Source organism: Argopecten irradians, chromosome 1 (assembly GCF_041381155.1).
Source record: "Argopecten irradians isolate NY chromosome 1, Ai_NY, whole genome shotgun sequence".
NCBI lineage: Eukaryota > Metazoa > Mollusca > Bivalvia > Pectinida > Pectinidae > Argopecten > Argopecten irradians.
Genome location: NC_091134.1, coordinates 36233308 through 36255208, shown reverse-complemented (window position 1 = coordinate 36255208; position 21901 = coordinate 36233308). Strand labels below are relative to the sequence as shown.

At 35.1% G+C, this 21901-nt stretch overlaps 1 protein-coding gene across 4 annotated transcripts; it reads right to left on the bottom strand.

The window, feature by feature from the left end:
- Positions 1-6523: 6523 nt before the first annotated feature.
- Positions 6524-19816, bottom strand: LOC138326106 (uncharacterized). 4 transcript variants are annotated; one of them, XM_069272249.1, is made up of 16 exons: positions 19693-19816; positions 17342-18180; positions 16905-17237; positions 16351-16410; positions 15822-15890; positions 15327-15428; positions 14712-14834; positions 14501-14578; positions 14041-14139; positions 13377-13601; positions 12850-12983; positions 9681-10036; positions 8115-9042; positions 7948-7984; positions 7086-7363; positions 6524-6686 (listed from the first exon to the last, which is right to left on the bottom strand). In XM_069272249.1, the coding sequence occupies exons 2-16, from the start codon at positions 18165-18167 to the stop codon at positions 6675-6677; spliced, it is 3660 nt and encodes a 1219-aa protein (XP_069128350.1). In that variant the 5' UTR covers positions 18168-18180; positions 19693-19816; the 3' UTR covers positions 6524-6674. The 4 variants fall into 4 exon arrangements, with proteins under 4 accessions (XP_069128350.1, XP_069128357.1, XP_069128344.1 ...); XM_069272256.1 differs by having other exon boundaries at positions 19736-19802; XM_069272243.1 differs by having other exon boundaries at positions 19676-19796.
- Between the last annotated feature and the right edge of the window lie 2085 nt (positions 19817-21901).

Here is a 21901-nt window from a genome sequence, read left to right as displayed (position 1 = left end):
AATTTTCTCTCAATTTATGCTTTATTAATACGTTATAACAATTTTGAAAATAAGGATTGTTTCTTCACTTAGAGTTCATTTAGTGATCGTACAATTAAACTGTAAACTGTGAAATGTAAGTTTTTGATAGATTTTTTTATCGATAATAGGCTTAATGTACATCGGGTGTATATAACTGGTTATCTGTATATCTGGCTCTGTGTGGTTCTATCTCCCACCTCACATACATAAAACCGCCAAAGAATTAATTAATCAAACATCGATAATCATCAACACATTACAATCCAAATAAGTACACGAAACTATACCAAAAACGGCAATATAAGTCAGCTGTGACAGACAAGTGATTTAATCAGATCATTCTGATATTTAATCAAAGATAGCGATGGTTCTGTAATTAGCCCGGGTTTAAAGGTTTGTAAAAAAATCTGTTGGATGCCCCCGCCGAGATAGGCTAGATGAGCGCGGGCTTCTTATCGTACAGTGGGTCATGTCAGATGGGTTAGAGCACAATGAGTGGTACGGACCAGAATAGGAACTGAGCGCCAAGTTTTACCCCAGTCTTTCTGTCTATCAACAGTACAAACACGTCGATCTTTGTATTGTTTTTTTTTTATCTTGTCATTACTCATTATGGCGCCCACAGAGTTTAGAAAAAGCCCATAATCAGTAGTATAGAAAATTCGAGAATAATCTATCATGTATGAGAAAATTTACATTGCTATATATCTAGACAATAAAACGGACAAAATAAGAACTTTATTAAAATGAGTTTTATCACCGATCATGACCTTTGACCTTCCATCCAAAGAAAGAACTTCTGGTCAGTATGTTCGATTTGATTACGAAGATCACAAGGAAGCATTTTTTCGTACGACGCAATCTGTGCCGCCGCCGCCGCTGCCGCCATCGCCGCCACCGCCGACACTTACGTCCCAGACATAATAATACATAATATAAGTCTTTATCTTTGAGGCAACGCAAAATTAATAGGAAAAAATCGGCTTGCATTCAATTTACCGAATAAACACGCTGTCAGAAGGCCCCTTCACCGGATCACATGACCTCTTCCTGGATTACATGAACACTACTTCTGTACCAAAATCACAATGGTATGAGATCATTTGTCTCCTATGAGAGCTTGTTAGGTATGAAGTTACAATTACAACACTATTAAACCAATGGCTCTACCGCAGCCCACAGGGTTCAGCAACAACCATGGCCAAAACCCTATAAAACATTGTATGATGTATGTAAACTATGTCGGACATTTGGTTATAGTAAGTTGCCACATGTTCAGATATGGATATGGAGACATCATGTGCCCTTTGATAAAAACATGAAATTTTGCTTTCCAGTAGCTTTGACTTTAAGAAATTTAAAACAAAGAGTTCGTTCTTACGCTGTTTTAAGATGGCAAAGTTAGCAAGCCCCAAGCAGGCAGTAGGGAAGATAATTTTTTATTCATAACATATTCTGTGTTACAAAGAGAAATTTTTTATTTGGAAACGCATGAGAAAATACAGAAAAATTAAAACGTTTCAAAACATTGAGTTTTAAGATATCTCCTATTTCAGAATGAAATATAGGAGTAGACATTAACGCATTGAGTCGGAATTCTATGCCTCCATAGTTACCCAGAGCTGAGGTATATATAACGATCGGAGTAAAACTATCGGTTGGACCAGCCAGCTGAATGAAACAATGGCATCAGATCATAACGGAAACATTGAACAATACCGCAGTAAAGACAATAGGGGCCATTTAAAGGCCGTCTCATGCTTGAGTGCAATCCTTTGGGTCATTTAATAACTTTGTGTTTGCTATAAATAACGCGTAAAACATATACTTCGTAGGCCAACTACCTGGATCGCCATTCCTGGTTACTGGGAACATGTCCTGAGTAACACCGCCCAATTACGTCAATTGTAACATGAGAAATTCACGCGCTTTGTTAATGATTTTTTACACACCTTTACAGGACTGATTATCGTATATATCGTCTGGTATACAATGTTTCATATGTCATTCCACAAAACAGTACCTCCTACAGAATTGTTTGCCCACGGAAGAACAATCTTGCAAGAGAGAAGAGCTAATGAATTTATGAGATTACATCCAAATGATATGTCAATAAATTGAAAATTAAAGAAACATCGAATTTAGATTCTTTTTATAACCATACCGAACACATCAAATGATATGGCATACATGTATTCATTATAACCTGGTGAAAAACAAAAGCAAGCAAACAAAAAACAAAACATAAACAAAAACAAAAAACACAAAACCACCCAAATATCCATAACATATCTAGTACCTTTTAGGGGATGACATATGACTCAAGTTTGTGTGATATATTGCATCAACAATTAAATAACTGGCAAAAATCAATAACCGTCAAAATAACCATCATGATGACGATTTGAAGTTATAGCCTCTACTGTGTCTTTTGGGAAATCCAAGCTGCCCAATACCAAACGAAACTTGGTTTGGGTTACTTACTAGTGCGTGAACATGGTTATCTGCTATTTGCTTGTGTGTTTTGGGGAAATACTATGTTTTGGTGTTAGGCATCCTTGAGATATAGTCAATTCCCATTTTACAGTGCTATCTCACTGAAGTACACTACCAAAGACACCGAACAGCACACCTAACCTAGAAATTGTATACTGACAACACTGACAACGGTGTGACTGTTTTCTCTCTTTGTTTGAATTCGCCGTATAAAAAAAAGTATTGATAGTATGCAAGATTTTCCACAAATATAACTGTAAGGTGTTTCTTTCATGCCCCGAGAAAACACTACTTTTTCAGATTTGCATCTTTAACATCGTGAATATAATTGACGTCATTTCAATCTTTTGTACATCTTAAATAAGAATCCATGTTGAATTAATGAAATAGTACATAAATATGTTTTGTATGATATTTCAAACCAATTATTCACAATAATAATACTAGGTAAACATGATCGAAATAGTGTTGAAATTTATCGGAATAAAAGTAATTTTTGAGATTTTAACAAAAATATGAATTTATCAAACAAACAAAAAAGAAAAAAGAAAGAAAGAAAACAAAAAAGAAATAAAAAAGAAAAAGAAAGAAAAATCTTGATAACGAAATAATAGTATTATTGGAGAAAGGAATTTAACTGTTCCCGTTATCCGGTATTTTATACACTATCACAGTTCTCCAATCAGAGGACGCTATAACCATCTTTTGAGATCGAGTACATTGGAATGACAAGTTAGGCAAGATTGAATTCAGTCCAAACACCATCGTATTAAACAATATAAAGTTATATATCTGTGTCTATTGTTGTCGATTATTTCAGTTGGTTAACCATATGTACGAAGACTAACCAGTAGTTTCCACTATACATAGACAAGGGTTTATATACTGCGAGTTAAATATAGGTATACTATTGGATGTCACTGTACAGCTTTGAACACCAATTATATATTTGATTTGATAAAAAGAACACTTGGGGAATTTTGTCCATTATGCCAAGACGTGGAAGGTGTGTTCTTGAAAACCGAAAAGTTAATTAAAATACTAGTGTTAGAATATCTGAGGTATGAACTTTGTTTTTCTTGCATTATTTATTCGATACATACGTTTAATTCAACAGTTTATATTTGGTTTCGAAAGTTTCACACAAATCATAAGTTATTTCCAACAGAATGAAAATTAAAAATAATATGAAAATCAGTATTTTTGATGGTGTATTTGCTATAGGAGTAATACGATACACTGTACATGGATGTTATGAGAGGCTACAAATTTCATCATATAGAAATATTAAGCAAGTTATCATAGTGACCATGACATTTTTTCATTCATAAATTGATTTTAGCGTTGAAGTATAGTGTTCCTGTCATTATAACTCTTTTCATTGTTAAATAATTCAATTTTGTTTGTTACGAGCATTTTCATTGGCTTAAAAATTTACTTTATCAGATCATAAAGGAAAAAATGGCGTCGCAGGTTATAACGTTGCTTCTGATTGGCTGAGATGACGGCGTAATGATTTCATAGACAAAAGAGTCCCAAAATGAATTTTGAATATTGAAGAGATTATCTTTTTAGTAAATTGAATTATAAGGATTAATTTGAATATATTTTTTATGTTATGGAGATATAACACAAAAATCTGAGTGTACTCTCATCATAAACCGCTTCGCGGTTTATTTAGAGTACACTAAGATTTTCGTGTTATATCTCCATAACATAAAAAATCTATTCAAGTTAATCCTTAAATATTAATAGATTCATGTTGCATTCTATCTGAATGTAATACATGGGAGAGAACTCATGCTAAACTGATTTGTGCAATTCTATTGTTCACATGCAAATAGATAAAAAATAAATTGCTTTATTGATAATATTTTAATACAACAAACTGTGAAATATACATTTGTGTTCATTTTCGTTATACATGTAATCTTTATTCGTACCCGATAAGAAGGGTGTCAATATCAAAATTTAAGCGATATCCTAATCCTAAGTAAGCGATACAGGTTCATATCTAATGCATAAACTCTTAGCCGTTATCGTTGCGCTAAGATATGACCGCATAATTGTATGCTGTTTATAGATCAATTATCGTAATTGCATAAAATCAGCTTTGTGCTAATTTCCAAAACTCCATTTTGTTAATTGTAGAATAATGGATTAAAAGGGATACTTACAATAAGCGGTATGCGTATACGCATACGGATACGGAGACGTATTTCACTGGGATCGATCATAATACGTAATGTCTACCATCAATTCTATAAATTCCATTACTTGCTATATCTTTTGAGGCTGATATTTGACACAGCAAAGATGTCCGTGTAGCTATTGACCCAATGGCCTGTTGAGCGATCTAAAATCACGTGTTAAAACATTTGATACTTTTATTCACGTATGTTCCAATGCTACGTTTTTGACGGAATTGCTATCTTGTAGTTGATTTAATTTCGAAATACAGAAAATACAGGATTTTATATAATTGATGGTAAAAAATACATATAATGATCGGTCCCAGTTAAATACGTTGCCGTATCCGTATGCGTATACCGCTTATTGTAAGTATTCCTGATAATAAGCATAGTTTAACATAGTAATCTCAATATCATCATTATTCAGAAAAAGTGCTACACAAGTTGATATTAAACTTTCACATTAATTAAGCTTATAATAAGATAGGAGAATTAGTTTTTTATTAGTTTAACGTCCTATTAAGGTTTGTTGGTGGAAGAAAGCCTGAGTACCTGGACAAAAACCATCGACCAGCGGTCAGTACCTGACAACTGCCCCACATGGGATTAAAACTGCCGACCCAGAGGTGGAGGGCTTGTGGGTAATATGTCTGGACATCTTAACCACTCGGCCATCGCGGCCTCAGATAATAGTCTACTAGTTGCAAAAGTATCAGTGTAATTGATTCATACAGATGATTTTGAATGATCACACCTATGACATCTGAGGTATTATAAGTAACCTACTATTACTAGGTATCATGTCTAGCTTTCTCGATGTTGTCTCCTGCCATCTGGGGTGTTTATTGTCTATTATGACATTTGATAAACTTACATCATATTAACCATCAATTTGTTTTTAAAAAATTTATCGAACGTTTGGATGTCAAATTTTCATAACGAATTATAGATAACAGACAGTATCATAGTCCTTTTCGGAATTACTGCTCAATATTTTCGTTTTCCCCGTGATTCTACATTAACAAAAAACACCTGCTGCATTGAAACACAATACTATATTAAAATCATTGTGTTTGGACTGCAGTCCGATCCGAGTTATTGAATATATGTGAAGGAGACGCGAGATTCCGTTGATTTCCAACTGCTACGTAACAGCTCCATTTAAAACAGTAAATGATGACATCTCCTTCTAAAGTGTTTTAATTCATTTCCCATGCATGTTTTATTAGATTAATCACCATACGTTCGAATCGTAGTCAATTATCCTTATCATGATATTCAACATCCCGGAAGCAAATAGATAAGTCTCCATTTGGTTTTATGTACGCCTGAATCATTAAAGATGCTCCACCGCTGACAAATGGTATTTTTTCTCTATTAAAAACAGGAACAGATGATTTAGTAATTTTGTTCAGTTACAAAAGTTACTTACTTTACACCATTACCACCATTGAAAAGTTTGAGCCTTTAATTTTACTTCAAGTTAAAAATATGAAAAATAATTAATTGCATCCCGAAAAAATCCGTACCACTATATCCTATGTGGAATGAACTTCTGAATGCGCATGCACCAAAGGCAAAATAAATTATTTTATATCATTTTTTTGTGTTAATTAGACTATTATATACACGATGAAACACAAATTATTGTTCAAATGATAAATATCATTTATACTCTTTAGGCGGTGGAGCATCTTTAAGGAAAATATTGATAAAACTCACATGATTTAGGGATTTTTCGTTTGTTTGTTTTTTAGCTATTTTCGGAAATAGCGTCTTAAAGTAGCATATTAAAAATAATACATGGAGAGAAATCTAGTGCCAATCTCACTTTTCATCAATTTATGGGTAAATAGAGATTTCGTGAAGAGTATAAACTGTATTTTAGTTCCACAATCTCTTATTACTTCTTTCTGTATGAGAAGTCAAACAGTGTTGCTTTTCCATGTCTAGTTTTCCTTTCTTTTATCTTTTAATCTGCAAATAAAAAAAACTTTTTGTTTCAATTTATCATTAACTTAATTAAGTCTGTGTCTAATCATTTAAGAATAAAACAGACGGCTAAAATGACTATCCAAAATCGTATACCTTGAAATCATAAAATGTCAGATTATAACACGATTGAAGCAGAGTCCCTTTGTCTATCGATTTTGAAATTTAGATATAATCTCTAAATATATATTATGTTTAAATGCAATCAACGTTATTAAAGCTGAACAAAAAAATTATTTCCCGATCGGTATTCTTATGATTCTAATTTCTTGTGTTTACTATTATTGTGAAATACAGGAAAATTAGTCGCCAGCGAAGATAAGTTGGTTTAGAGAAATAGCATTTATTTTTATCATATGTTAGAGGAGTTGAGGCCTTCCATACCAGCTGATCATCTATAATCTCGCTCTCTGCCCCGAACTCTCGGAAAGCTTCCGACAGATCACCCAACATTTCTCGCTCCGTCTTCTGCTCAGCTGCTGTGTCCCGCCATTGGATCAGAGCATTAGTGATCTGAGTCAGGGGAAAGTGCGGATTAGCCATCTTGATCTGGTCAAGCGTGTGCCTCGAAATACCAAGACGTGTCATTACACACTCCCAGTTTACACCAAGCTTGGTGGCAATGCTTTCTTGTAAACCCTTGTCCGTCAACAGTTCACAATCTGTGAAAAAGTAGTTCAAATATCACACATTTATATTTCAATTTCTGCCCAAGTTAAAATTAACATAATTAAAATCTATTTTCGAGAACGAAACATTTCCTCTATTTGTCAACTTCTGCATGCGATAGGAATCAACATTTTGCATCGTTATAAGTAAGTACGAAATCATTTGTAAGTCCATACAAAATACAAATAGTAATATAAATAGCTACAGCAGGTAATGAAATGCATTTTGTTCATAATTTTCCCTAGAGCGTCTCACAAATATTCTCTGAATTGCGGTGCTATTCCAAATCACTTATTCAATTAAATTTTAATTTTGCAGTCTATTTTCCTTTTCAGATGCATGAGCGATGGTTAGAACTAGAAAATGATAGAGGAATGTAAAATCTCCTCAAACAAATGATCAATCAAAAATTCAAAATACTTTGATATGTACAAGAAATTACCAAATAATTAAATTCAATAAATTAAAAAAAAGTCTCACTTTAAATAATCCGTATTTGAAATACTATATAATAAAACTGCATTCATAACATGTTCATCGCTTTAATGTTGTCGTTCCCAAAGGCCTATATACATACCATACCCTCTACCTATGTCTGTACTGCTATCTAATATCTGAAAGAATGAACAAGAACTATTTAATCGCAAGCCATCCTAATTATAATGTTTTAAAACGTTTCGGTGAGCAAAAAGTAAATATTTTTGTAAATTATGCTATTTTAAACAATTCAAATGTCTTACGTACCTTCTCAGATACGGGAAACCAGACTTGCCAGTCGAGTTTTGTCAGAGTATGTTTGCCGGAACAGTCTGCACCGTGACAAGACACGCCTTTCGCAGCCCTCACTATTCCGTCTTCCTCTCGTGGACTATCGGACTGGTCCAGGGATAATTTACAGTGAAGCTTGTGTAGGTACTGGAGATGGTCCTGGCGGCTTACCTCCAGTGTGTGTCGTATGATGACCTCCAGGGCTTCTCTTACCCTCTTCCCGGTACCTTCTGGAATCCGGGGCTCAGATGTCGTAAACAGCGTGACCGTTATTACGGAATGTTCCCACTGAGTGTGAACGACCATGTTACAAAGATCGTCTATCATGAAGCAGCCAAGTCCTTTATAGATCTGCTTTGTGGGACCTTGGTTGGGAATTATTGCAGAATCTTTGTCAATTGGCCTGAATGCCTTGATGACGCCTGCGTATATCCTTTCGAATAATTCCTGTGGAGTGAAAACTTCCTTGAAGACGAAACACAGCGTGCGAGAGCAAACTGTCCCCTTTACTTTGAGGAGGTCAGATATTTGTTTGACATCTTCGATGCTTTGAAGCTTGCTTGGGACAGTGTAGTTCTCGTCGTAAACTGGGTTTCCTTGTTCGGTCTGACCAACACAGGCCTTTACCAACAGACCGAACTCTTCCAAGAAAGCGAGAAGGATGTCGATATGCTGAATGTACGAACCTTCTTCTTTTAAATCCCATAGCATTTTTGCAAGATTAACTGTTAGAAGAGCATGTTGTAAATATTTCCTACGGTCAGCCTCCAGAAGGAGATTGTCTGGATCCAGAAACTTTTCGTCTGTTAGAATTTCTCTGAAGGCGTTAATGACCCACTGAGGGTTGGTTATCACCTTGTCGTACTGGCGAAAGTACAGCACAGATCTGGTAGAGTGAAGATACCTACAACAAATAATGTTACACCTGACGAAAGTACAGCACAGATCTGGTACAGTGGATATACCTACAACAAAAAATGTTACACCTGACGAAAGTATAACACAGATCTGATAGAATGAAGATACCTACAACAAATAATGTTACACCTGACGAAAGTACAGCACAGATCTGGTACAGTGGAGATACCTACAACAAATAATGTTACACCTGACGAAAGAACAGCACAGATCTGGTACAGTGGAGATACAAACAACAAATAATGTTACAGCTATGTAAAATATATCAGGTAGATTTGAGATACCTACAACAAATTATCAGGTAGATTTGAGATACCTACAACAAATTATGTTACACCTGTCTGAAGTATAACACAGATCTGGTAGAGTGAAGACACCTACAACTAATAATGTTACACCTGCATAAAGTATAACACAGATCTGGTAGAGTGGAGATACCTACAACAAATAATGCTACACCTGACGAAAGTATTAAACTGAATGTTACAGTGGAGATACCTACAACAAATAATGATACACCTGTCTTAAGTATAACATAGATCAAGAGGAATGGACATACCTACTACAGATATTGTTAACCTTCTTACTCTAACTAAAGGACATTTATATAATAAATCATCTTACTCTAGAAACATCTTGATGTTTTCCTCGTCACCGATAGGCGATTCACATTTGTTGTCCAGGTCTTTGATCTCTTTAAGCGTCAAAACGTGCTTCCATTCTCGCTGTTTTAGAATTTCCCTCTCTAGGGCAAGCCATGACGCCGGCAACTCTCGTTCCCATTGGTCTTGGTATACTGCCGCTTCGACAATATAGTTCCTTAACTTCTCAAAAGCTGGGTCATCGTCGATGGAATTATCGACAGTACAGAACCGGAGGAAGACAAATCCTTCCTCATTTGAATTTGCAAGCTCAGCAATGCTGCATATATCTTGACGCATGCTCTTTAGTCTATCCTCTCTTTCAGATGGTGTCTCATCCTAAAAAATATCAACAAAAATGTCAACAAAATACACTAATTGATTGTCGAAATTTATCTCTTGCTCCGTACCAAAAGATATATTTATATAATTAAATCCAATTACAGTAATTTTGATATGGATATAGCGGCATATGCGTGTCCATGTATGTACCAACTATAATGATAACAGGCCTTACCTTAAACCTGATGTTGACCTGGTCCATGTGTGTACCGACTATAATGATAACAGGCCTTACCATAAACCTGATGTTGACCTGGTCCATGTATGTACCGACTATAATTATAACAGGCCTTACCATAAACCTGATGTTGACCTGGTCCATGTGTGTACCGACTATAATGATAACAGGCCTTACCTTAAACCTGATGTTGACCTGGTCCATGTGTGTACCGACTATAATGATAACAGACCTTACCTTAAACCTGGTGTTGACCTGGTCCATATGTGTACCGACTATAATGATAACAGGCCTTACCTTAAACCTGATGTTGACCTGGTCCATGTGTGTACCGACTATAATGATAACAGGCCTTACCTTAAACCTGGTGTTGACCTGGTCCATGTGTGTACCGACTATAATGATAACAGGCCTTACCTTAAACCTGGTGTTGACCTGGTCCATGTGTGTACCGACTATAATGATAACTGACCTTACCTTAACCTGGTGTTGACCTGGTCCATGTGTGTACCGACTATAATGTAACAGACCTTACCTTAAACCTGGTGTTGACCTGGTCCATGTGTGTACCGACTATAATGATAAGAGACCTTACCTTAAACCTGATGTTGACCTGGTCCATGTGTGTACAGACTATAATGATAACAGGCCTTACCTTAAACCTGGTGTTGACCTGGTCCATGTGTGTACCGACTATAATGATAACAGGCCTTACCTTAAACCTGATGTTGACCTGGTCCATGTGTGTACCGACTATAATGATAACAGGCCTTACCATAAATCTGATGTTGACCTGGTCCATGTTTGTACAGACTATAATGATAACAGGCCTTACCTTAAATCTGATGTTGACCTGGTCCATGTGTGTACCGACTATAATGATAACAGACCTTATCTTAAACCTGATATTAACCTGGTGCATGTGTGTACCGACTATAATGATAACATGACTTAATATTGACCTGGTCCATTGTGTACCGATTATAATGATAACAGACCTTACCTAAAACCTGATGTTGACCTGGTCCAGGTGTGTACCGACTATAATGATAACATACCTTACCTTAAACCTGATGTTGACCCGGTCCATGTGTGTAGCGACTATAATGATAACATGTCTTACCTTAAATCTGATGTTGACCTGGTCCATGTGTGTAACGACTATAATGATAACAGACCTTATCTTAAACCTGATATTAACCTGGTCTATGTGTGTACCGACTATAATGATAAAATACCTTACCTTAAATCTAATGTTGACCTAGTCCATGTGTGTACCGACTATAATAATAACAGACCTTATCTTAAATCTAATGTTGACCTTGTCCATGTGTGTACCGACTATATTGATAAGAGACATTACCTTAAACCTGGTGTTGACCTGGTCCACGTGTGTACCGACTATAATGATAACAGGCCTTACCTTAAATCTGATGTTGACCTGGTCCATGTGTGTACCGACTATAATGATAACAGGCCTTACCTTAAATCTGATGTTGACCTGGTCCATGTGTGTACCGACTATAATGATAACAGACCTTACCTTAAACCTGATGTTGACCTGGTCCATGTGTGTACCGACTATAATGATAACAGACATTACCTTAAACCTGGTGTTGACCTGGTCCACGTGTGTACCGACTATAATGATAACAGGCCTTACCATAAACCTGATGTTGACCTGGTCCATGTGTGTACCGACTATAATGATAACAGACCTTACCTTAAACCTGATATTGACCTGGTCCATGTGTGTACCGATTATAATGATAACAGACCTTACCTTAAACCTGATGTTGACCTGGTCCATGCGGGTACCGACTATAATGATAACAGGCCTTACCTTAAACCTGGTGTTGACCTGGTCCATGTGTGTACCGACTATAATGATAACAGGCCTTACCTTAAACCTGGTGTTGACCTGGTCCATGTGTGTACCGACTATAATGATAACAGGCCTTACCTTAAACCTGATGTTGACCTGGTCCATGTGTGTACCGACTATTATGAAAACAGACCTTACCTTAAACCTGGTGTTGACCTGGTCCACGTGTGTACCGACTATAATAATAACAGACCTTACCTTAAACCTGATGTTGACCTGGTCCATGTGTGTACCGACTATAATGAAAACAGACCTTACCTTAAACCTGGTGTTGACCTGGTGTTGACCTGGTCCACGTGTGTACCGACTATAATAATAACAGACCTTACCTTAAACCTGATGTTGACCTGGTACATGTGTGTACAGACTATAATGATAACAGGTCCTACCTTAAACCTGATGTTGACCTGGTCCATATGTGTACCGACTATAATGATAGCAGGCCTTACCTTAAACCTGATGTTGACCTGGTACATGTGTGTACAGACTATAATGATAACAGGTCCTACCTTAAACCTGGTGTTGACCTGGTCCATATGTGTACCGACTATAATGATAGCAGGCCTTACCTTAAACCTGATGTTGACCAGTCCATGTGTGTGCCGACTATATTGATAACAGACCTCACTTAAAACTGATGTTGACCAGGTCCATGTGTGTACCGACTATAATAATAAGATACCTTACCTAAAACCTGGTGTTGACCTGGTCCATGTGTGTACCGACTATAATGATAAGATACCTTACCTTAAACCTGATGTTGACCTGGTCCATGTGTGTACCGACTATTATAATTGGTGGATGGTGTGGACGTAGTTTACTAGGATTGTACACACGCGAAGAGTAGGCTCCTATGTTACGTACCCAGTTTTTCAGTCGGACTGTTAAAAGATAAGGAATTATTATCTACATTTTGTACATTTATATTACTATAATTTAAGTAGTTTGAATTACTAAAATCTTCTGAAGCTTGAATATTGTGCTAGTGACACTATTCGCTCTAAAAGTCTGATTCAGGAAATTCAGCAGCTATTGCATAGAACGGATTTGTTTTCGAATCACCGACAGTTAATAAGTTTATAAAACTTCACTATGATTTATTTATGTACTGTTGATATGCAAATATTTTATTTCCATTATTATATATTCAGGGATTCGTTTTCACATGCATTATTCATACGCAGTTTTTCATTCCTATACAGTTTATTTTTATACAGGTACTGTTTTAATCATATATATATATGTATATATTTTATCCTTATATTGATACCCACCTAGCTGTAGATTATCCGTGAAATAATCTATTGCCCTAAATGTGAGTATGTAGACCCCGTGGGCACTGATAAATACCACGTTAGTAGCCTGAAAGGCCAGGTCCCCGCCCATATCCCACATCGACAGGAAGGCCAGATTCTCTTTCTGTTTGTTTGACTGTTGGTAAACCTCCTCAGATTCATCCTCACAAGCTATCTCGGATATTTTTCCCTTTCTCTTACCATCTAAAACGAATTGAGAAAAAATGAATTTGTAAAACTTACGTTCATCGGATTGAGCAACCTGATCGACAGACGAAGAACAACGACTTTTGAAAAGTTGAACGATAATTAATAATCATTTATCAAACATATATTATTACATGTATTCTATTACGCTGTCGAAAGAAGAAACATCTCTTAACAACATTCAATAATATTTTTATAAAATAGTATTGTAATTACTTTTTATTCAATTACACCATTGATTTTTAATAGTATAAATAATATATTTAAAATAATCTTTATTATGGAATGTACTAAAGATAATCTCTTCAAATTTCAAATTCATTTCGGGCTTTTTTCTATGTGAAATCATTACACCGTTATCTAGGCCAATAAGAAGCGACGTTACAAATGGCGACGCAATTTTTCCCTTTATGGGCTGATAATTAATAGCAATTACATCTCAACCACCATCTACGTTTTACAACTACAGCCAACAGAACTATCACAAGTGTGACCCGAACATACAAGATCCAGCTGTTGATGAGGGTCAGTATTCCTGAAAATAAATAAATAGAAAGTTTCAAATGTTTCATTGCATAATGACAGACAGTTAAATAAATCATAAATAAAAAATAAAGTTTGTGATCATTTTATTAATATGTTAATGATAATTGATGAGCTACTCGTTTGTTGAAAGGATTGACTCACTTAAATTTGATTGGTAATACCTATAAAACCAGAAGTTACATTCCCTTTAAAATAAACAAAAAATCACTTCCAACTAGAGTGCATGATTTCATAGGATTCAGTGTTAAGATCATATATCTAATGTATCAAGTCACAAACTCTCTAGCCCACTCATGTGAGGTCATAACGTAAAATAAGTATTAAAATGTGTATATACTGAATATACTTACCCCCATAGTACATGGAAAGTACAACAAATGCTAGATAAAATAGTGGTTTATTCGTACGGAATGTCAGCGCCATCAAAGCTGAAACAATGAAAGACCGGTGTCATAATACGATACAACCGCAATTTCATATTTGATAAGTACCTTTCAATGTTGATGGATTCCTAGCATGAAGTTCAGTTAATATGTTAATCGTTATACAGAAATAACTTACCTAAATCATACATGTACTGGACCAAGTGTATTGAAATGTATTCTTTCATAATATTGAAGACATGTACCGATGACTCCACCATGAACTTTGCGTATGTCGTGCTATAAAAGGTTGAGAACAGCGCTGAAAATAAAGATGTTTAGTTGATAAAGCCAATGATGTCCTGACAAATACATATATATCTGGTTCAGTGGAATGTTGCATTTAAATCAGTGTAGAAACCAATATGAGGATGAATGGGATGAAGGCAAAGTTATATGAATTGAGTTGAGGGAGAAGGTAGTTGCAGTTTGCAGGGGACCATTAGTAAATCACATCTTCATTCTACATAGGAATTATGAATTACGAATGATGTTTTAATTTTGTATTTTATAATGAAAATGCAGGAATTTTATCTGGATCTTAGAACGTCTTATAACGGACGTTAATGCTAAAGCTTAAACAATTAATACATTATGTATTTCATAACTAATACAAAACTTTGTTATACAAGCCAAAGATGTATACGAGACTATTATCTTGTTTAATAAACCTATTTTTGTTAAGGATATCCAGATTCAATGTCATTTGAAAAACAAATATAAAAATTCTTTTTGATGAACTACAGGAACTCACTTTCGACATCAGTACTCAACATCGCAATAGCCAGAAATGCTACAACTGTCATCATTACAATCATTCGTCTTGAAAAAATTGGCAAAGTATTGACTTGCTTAACTGAAATGTAATAAATCAAAACCATCGATTTATAATCAGAGAAGACAATAAAAACACGATCAGACATCTATCAAGTTTGTTACAATTTAAACGATATGTGACTTCTAACAACTCAGTTAAGTTTTTAATAAATAATGGAGAATTACTGTTACATAAGATGTATTTGAAAAAATCCGCTAACAATCGTACACTGATAAATGAGAGAAATATTTCCGCTATCTTCCAACACGACTGTAGGAAGGGGAGTAATACAACATTAAATCATTTGAAAATGCTAAACTGTAGCAATACTTTAGTGGAATTCGATGGAAAATGTTGTTATATTTATATCTGAAACAATAAGGTATTAATGCTGATGCAAAATAACCAGACTATTAAGGAATATTAACTGACCGTTTCCACGTAGAGGCGTACTTGCTTCCGTGTCGTCAACAGTTGGCTGTACCTGTGGTGTTGGTCCTACTACAGATATCGGAATAAAAAATCAAGTAACTGTAAAATTTTAGATTTGTCTGTCCAGAACGACATGTCTAAACAACAAAAGTGGCTAGTGTTGTCGATGTAACGGAGAACGCTTACTTCAGTTGTATAGCACTATAAAAAGGCAACAATTGCATTAAACAAGAAGACCCAGCACGAATACCGCAGTCTCCCAAAATACGCACCTCGCACTTCACACACGCTACACACCGCACACATAAGATGTCGTCCTTAAATGACCGTGGATGTTAATAGGAAATTAAAATAATCGAATAAACAAACAAACTACTCCGGAACACTTATTCTTTTCACTATATTTGTACTTATACTATGAAATTCTGTACAGACCTATATTTTGTTTATATTTCCCATTATTCTTTATTTTAACATTCCTTAAGTGATCGAATGGTGGAAGAGAAATTATGTTTCGATTTTAAATTACCAGTTTCCGAGTCAATTGTTTCAGTGTTTGGTTCGTTGGTGGGATGAAAAACTTCACTCTCTGTAAAAGTAAATTGTGAACAAACCCAATACTAGTACTCTTTTTCTATTACTAAGCACAAGCAGACATATTTCATTTCCTTTTTAAAAATAAATCACTGGAAATATGGGAGACGCAGAATATCGTAAGACTATGGTTTGTTAAATAAGGGGAACCCTATCTAAATAGTTTTCTGCTCCTTTGAAATGTTTTGCCATTGTATTCTTTTTGCTTAGTTATCCTAAACCAATTACCTATGAATAATGAGTGTTTTTTTTTCTAATTTTCATCATAAATCATGGGAATTCAGGAAAAAGACGCGTTATAGGGCCTTTTAGTTGGTTTATGATCTTGATATGATCGTAAAACGGAAATCACTTCTGATAAATCTGGGTAAACTAGAAAATTAATATAATACAGATGTGGATGACTTTGTGTTCTAAAGAACATACGAGCTAAAAATATGTCACTACTGAAAGTGTTAAAATGAGGAAAAACATAACAAAGCAGCTGACCGACATTTCCGTTTCCTTCGCTATCTGATGAGATTCCGACTTTGTCTCGAAGCATTCCTCCAAGTCGTTTGTGGATCACAACCTCCGGTCTGTTTATAACTAGAGGTGTCCAGCGTTTACTCTCCCAGCCTATCTCGTACAACTGTAGGAAGAGGTCGGCCCCACGAGTCGGACGCCTGACGCTGATGTCCACTTCTTTTTTCTGAAGTCGAAGACAAAGCGTTGTCTTGCCTACATTCTCTGGTCCAACAAACACAACTCGTATATGTCTGTATTTTTCTTTTATTCCCGAGAAAAGATCCAGGTATTCGTCCATCGTCAAATCATGTGATGCTGAAAAAGCGTTCATATACAATTTTAGATCATAGATTTAAAGTAAAACAAGTTACAGAAAAAAAAATGTAAAAATGTAGAATGTACGCAAGAAAGGAAAATACCTTTATCAATCGAATCCCTGTGCCACAGGCGCTTAATAAGACGAAGAGGAAAGGAAAGCAGCATTCTTGAAAAACTTGGTTTTGTGACGCCATTTCTATACAGTGTATCTGTAACCTCGGGATTATCACTCATCATGGAGTATATTATGGCGTTCATTCCATCGACGTTTCTTGTGTTGATGTCGATATCGAAATCGGAAGCATGGTCAAGAATGTATTGTACCAATGGAAGGTGGCCACAATACGCGGCGATCATGAGACAGTTGATACCGTCATTATCAGAAACTTTAGGATCAAAGTTGAGTTGCAACATACATTCAAACATTTCAATACTTCCGGAGTAGCATGAATACAGAAACGGGTTCATTCCATGTTTTGAGGTTTTCCGTAACAGTTCAGGATATGTGTTAACAAGATAACGCGTAAGTTCAAGGTTTCCTCTGGCTGCTGTCAGCATCAGCACGCTGTCTAAGAACTTGATCCGTCTATGTGGTGATAACCCTTTCCTTACTAAAAATTTAAACATATCCACATTTCCTGACACAGAACACAAGAAAAGCGGAGTTGCTTCATATTTATTAGTTATAGCCAATAGCTCTGGATACCTATCTGTGAGGTATTTTACAATGGCCAATTGATTACCAACCACCGCCCAACCAAGTATGGATGTGTTCGTGTTGTCATCCTTGACCTCTGTAATGTCCATTACGTTGGCCACTTGTCGTTGGAGGCCGGTAAGATCACCACTATAGGCAGACCAGAGAATAGGATACCGGTCCCGTTTGCTGGTAATCCAGTCATATTTCTGTATATTCATGGGAGGCATCGCAGACTGTTATCTAATGAATGGGAAATCATTGTGTTATTCACAAATTCAAGTACATAGTTAGTTATTATTTCAATTAAATGTTATTATCTGTCATTCATTTCCATGTATATATCTTGGCCTGTAATAGTAAGTATTTGCTGTGTAGAATTACAAAACATTGTAATAGACTCTTCATCACGCATCTCTTTTTTGTATATATAAACATAAAGTCCTCATGATCGAATTTCAATCTAGACCCCTTATAATGAGAATGATCTATGGACATTACAACAGGTACAAATACATGAAGACTGACTAAATCCAGGTCTTCATTCTACCTTTTTTATTCAATAGACATATAAATAACATTATGTTCCTTTCACAGAAGGACTTGCATACAAAGTTCCATATTTAAATAGATTATTCTAATCTTGAACACAAACTTTCACCGCTTTCACATTATTTACAGATATATTCATCATTTATTCATAATTACCTCTCAATCATTCATATCCATTCAAAATAAATTGATATTTGTAATTTCAAATAATTAATTTACATTGTGCATATAATATGTCAGGTAAGGGGAGACAACTCTAATATAAAAAAAATCGGTAGAAGGGAGACTACTCCGTATCACCTATTCTGACATTCTATTACAAATATGATATAAATGCTTTCTTACTTCTAATAAATTCAGTTGTTATTTGTTAATATGTACGTTCTTTCTTTTTTTACATTTTTAAATTTAACTTCTAATCAATCCATAATATTAGTTTTAAGGATTATGATGAACACAAAAAAGTATTAAAATTGATATCAACAACAAGGGGAGCTAACTCTCACATATACTTGAGTGATTCTTTCATTTTATTTGTAATTTCATAGTTGGTATTTCCAAAAAATTTCCAAACATTTATCCAATCTATTCCATACCTTCTTCAAATAAAACTTAATTGAGTACTTTGAATTTTGTTATTTGAAAAAGGATAAGCATGATATTACGGCTACTTGCTTGCATATCACATACATGTTCAATGGGCTGTTTTACTTTGAGAAATGAATCAAAGTTTATTATCAACTTGAATATAGACATGAAATGTATTAGACTTTGTCAATAGATACATTATTGGTAATGATAAAGTACGCTCTGGGTTCACAGTGTTATCATTTCCTACTGATACCGTGAATATTTTGTAAATACTTTCACTTTCGATATTAGAATAACACTAAAACAATACAAAATTGAAACTAGAAACCGTCACTGCCATACTTAAATGGATGCTTCAACCTTCCCTCTAGCAGTTTACATATATCGTCTTAATAAATGCTATCGTGTTAACTATAGATACCATTTAGATTAACCAATACGCCTTCATGGACAAAAATCAGTAATATGGAGTACTTGATAACTATCCTAACTACAATGTCAATGGAGGACTAATAGTAGAGTATCAAGACATTTAACCACTCAATCGAAAGACAAAGACACCTAAATTAATTGCAAGGCTCCGTTTATAACTCACCTCTCGGTAAAACTTACTGTTTGTTTGTATAGACTGTTGCCCCATATAAGCGATACTCACCGACACCTTACGATATTGTGTATGATACACCTAAAATACATGTACACGTCTGCATGTATGTATCACTTAAAACCAGTGTGCTATTTATAGTTTTAAGTGACGTAATTTAATGATAGAAGAGGAACTAAAATACAAGTGCCTTATCATTCATTTCTACAATGGCCCAAACAGCTGACATGGCAACTGCTTTACTAAACTGTAGTTGTACACACATTTGTGGTGATTGTCATGGCAACTGCTTTAGTAAAAAGCACTTGCCAACGAGTTTTGTCATTTTACTCGTTTGGCAACTGCTTTGGCGAGTGTCGGGCTTTTGAGACAATTAACATTCCACGCCGATATCAAGCCGAGTTTGATGCCGTACAGGTGTGCTGATTAAATGACCTTTGAAACCAAAACGATACTTTACGACACAAGACAAAGGCGATTAAAGTTATATACAAATAACATAGCCATAGGTGGTAACAAGTTATTGTACGGTAATTAACGGTAAACTAATTTTGAGAGCCGGATGGGGAGAGGTTACAGCCCTAGGATAGGGACAATTAAATAATAGCTAGATTATCTCTCCTTAGTTTGAAACTTAATCAGACATGTATATTTAGTAGAGACAAAAAAAATCGAGCCAAATTTCAGTGATTTTTTCCCAATATACTAGGGACTGGTTGCCAGTCTAGGAGGGAAGCTAATTTAATGCAGGCATTCAACTCACCTAAATCTCTCATTATATGCCCCTACCTAGGGAAAACCCAAATTTTTACATAATACCTAATATTATTAAAGATGAATAAACATGAGTATGAAATTTTATAATATATTGTGTTACTTCACTGAAAGCCTATTTTCATTCAAACGTCAACATTAGCCACAAATTGCGTTACCTACTAATGATTCTACCAAGAAAAGTGTCGTAAAATATCGTTGTGGTTTCAAAGGTCATTTAATCAGTACACGTGTACAGCGTCAAACTCGGTTAGATATTGGCGTGGAATGTTAATTGTCTCAAAAGCTAGACACTCGCCAATACGGCTGATATGGGCCACGCGTAAGGATGACAAAACAGTTACTCTAGTAAAGCAGTTGCCAAACTAGCAAAATGACAAAACACGTTGGCAAGTGCTTTTTACTAAAGCAGTTGCCATGACAATCACCACAAATGTGTGTACAACTACACTTTAGTAAAGCAGTTGCCATGTCGGCTGATATGGGCCATCGTACATTTCAAACAACCTGATCAACAATGATACTGTTTGTCAGACCTACCTTTGCATAGCCTTGATATGTATTTTTATGTATTTTGTGGTCGTTAGGTTGACAAAATGATTCAAACAATCGATGGAGCACTGTATATGAATTACGTGTAGTTTACTGTTGAGTGAAGGTATGGTAAGGATTGAAGGAATGATCGTTTTTAACACAATATTTTGATAGTATTAACAGAAAATATTTTAATGCTAATGTAACACAAATTTAAAAACAAATCAAAAAGTCATCACTTAATTTCCAAAAACTATGTCAATTTGATAGGCAAAACAAATAACTATATAATATGTAGCCCACCTCTTCTGGTTTTATCTGGTGTTATCTTTGAGAGCTTGATTATTATCTTTGTATAAAGGCATACTCGATCACAAAAATGCATAGCCTTGGTTTGTATAATTTATGGTTGTTCGGTAGAAAAAAAATGTTAAGAAAATCGATGATACATGTAAATGACTTATTTAATTATCCTTAATTATTTTGCCATCATGGTCGTACCAATTAGATGTTACATTTACTTGTTTAAACATGTAAGACAAAGGAATATTATTATACTTTCATCATAATAGAGCAATCAATGGAAAAGAACGAAAAACGAAGACACATATATTTTCCGAAATCTTCCCCAAAAAGTCCTTTTAAGCATGCAAAAACCGTATATAATAATAGTATTTATCTTACAATAAAAGCACAGTGTATATTTAATGAAATATGATTTTAACAATATATTCCCCTTTTTGTGGGGCAGTGAATATGCTTTTACAAGTGCAAGATTGTCAGCGTTTTCACTGTGTGACGTAATTCTGACGATCCCCACAATAGGGAAAATATTTTGTAATTTTTGGTTTTTATCTTTATTGTAAGACAACCGCTATGGTTATTGGAATGGTCATTTTGAGAGTCTCC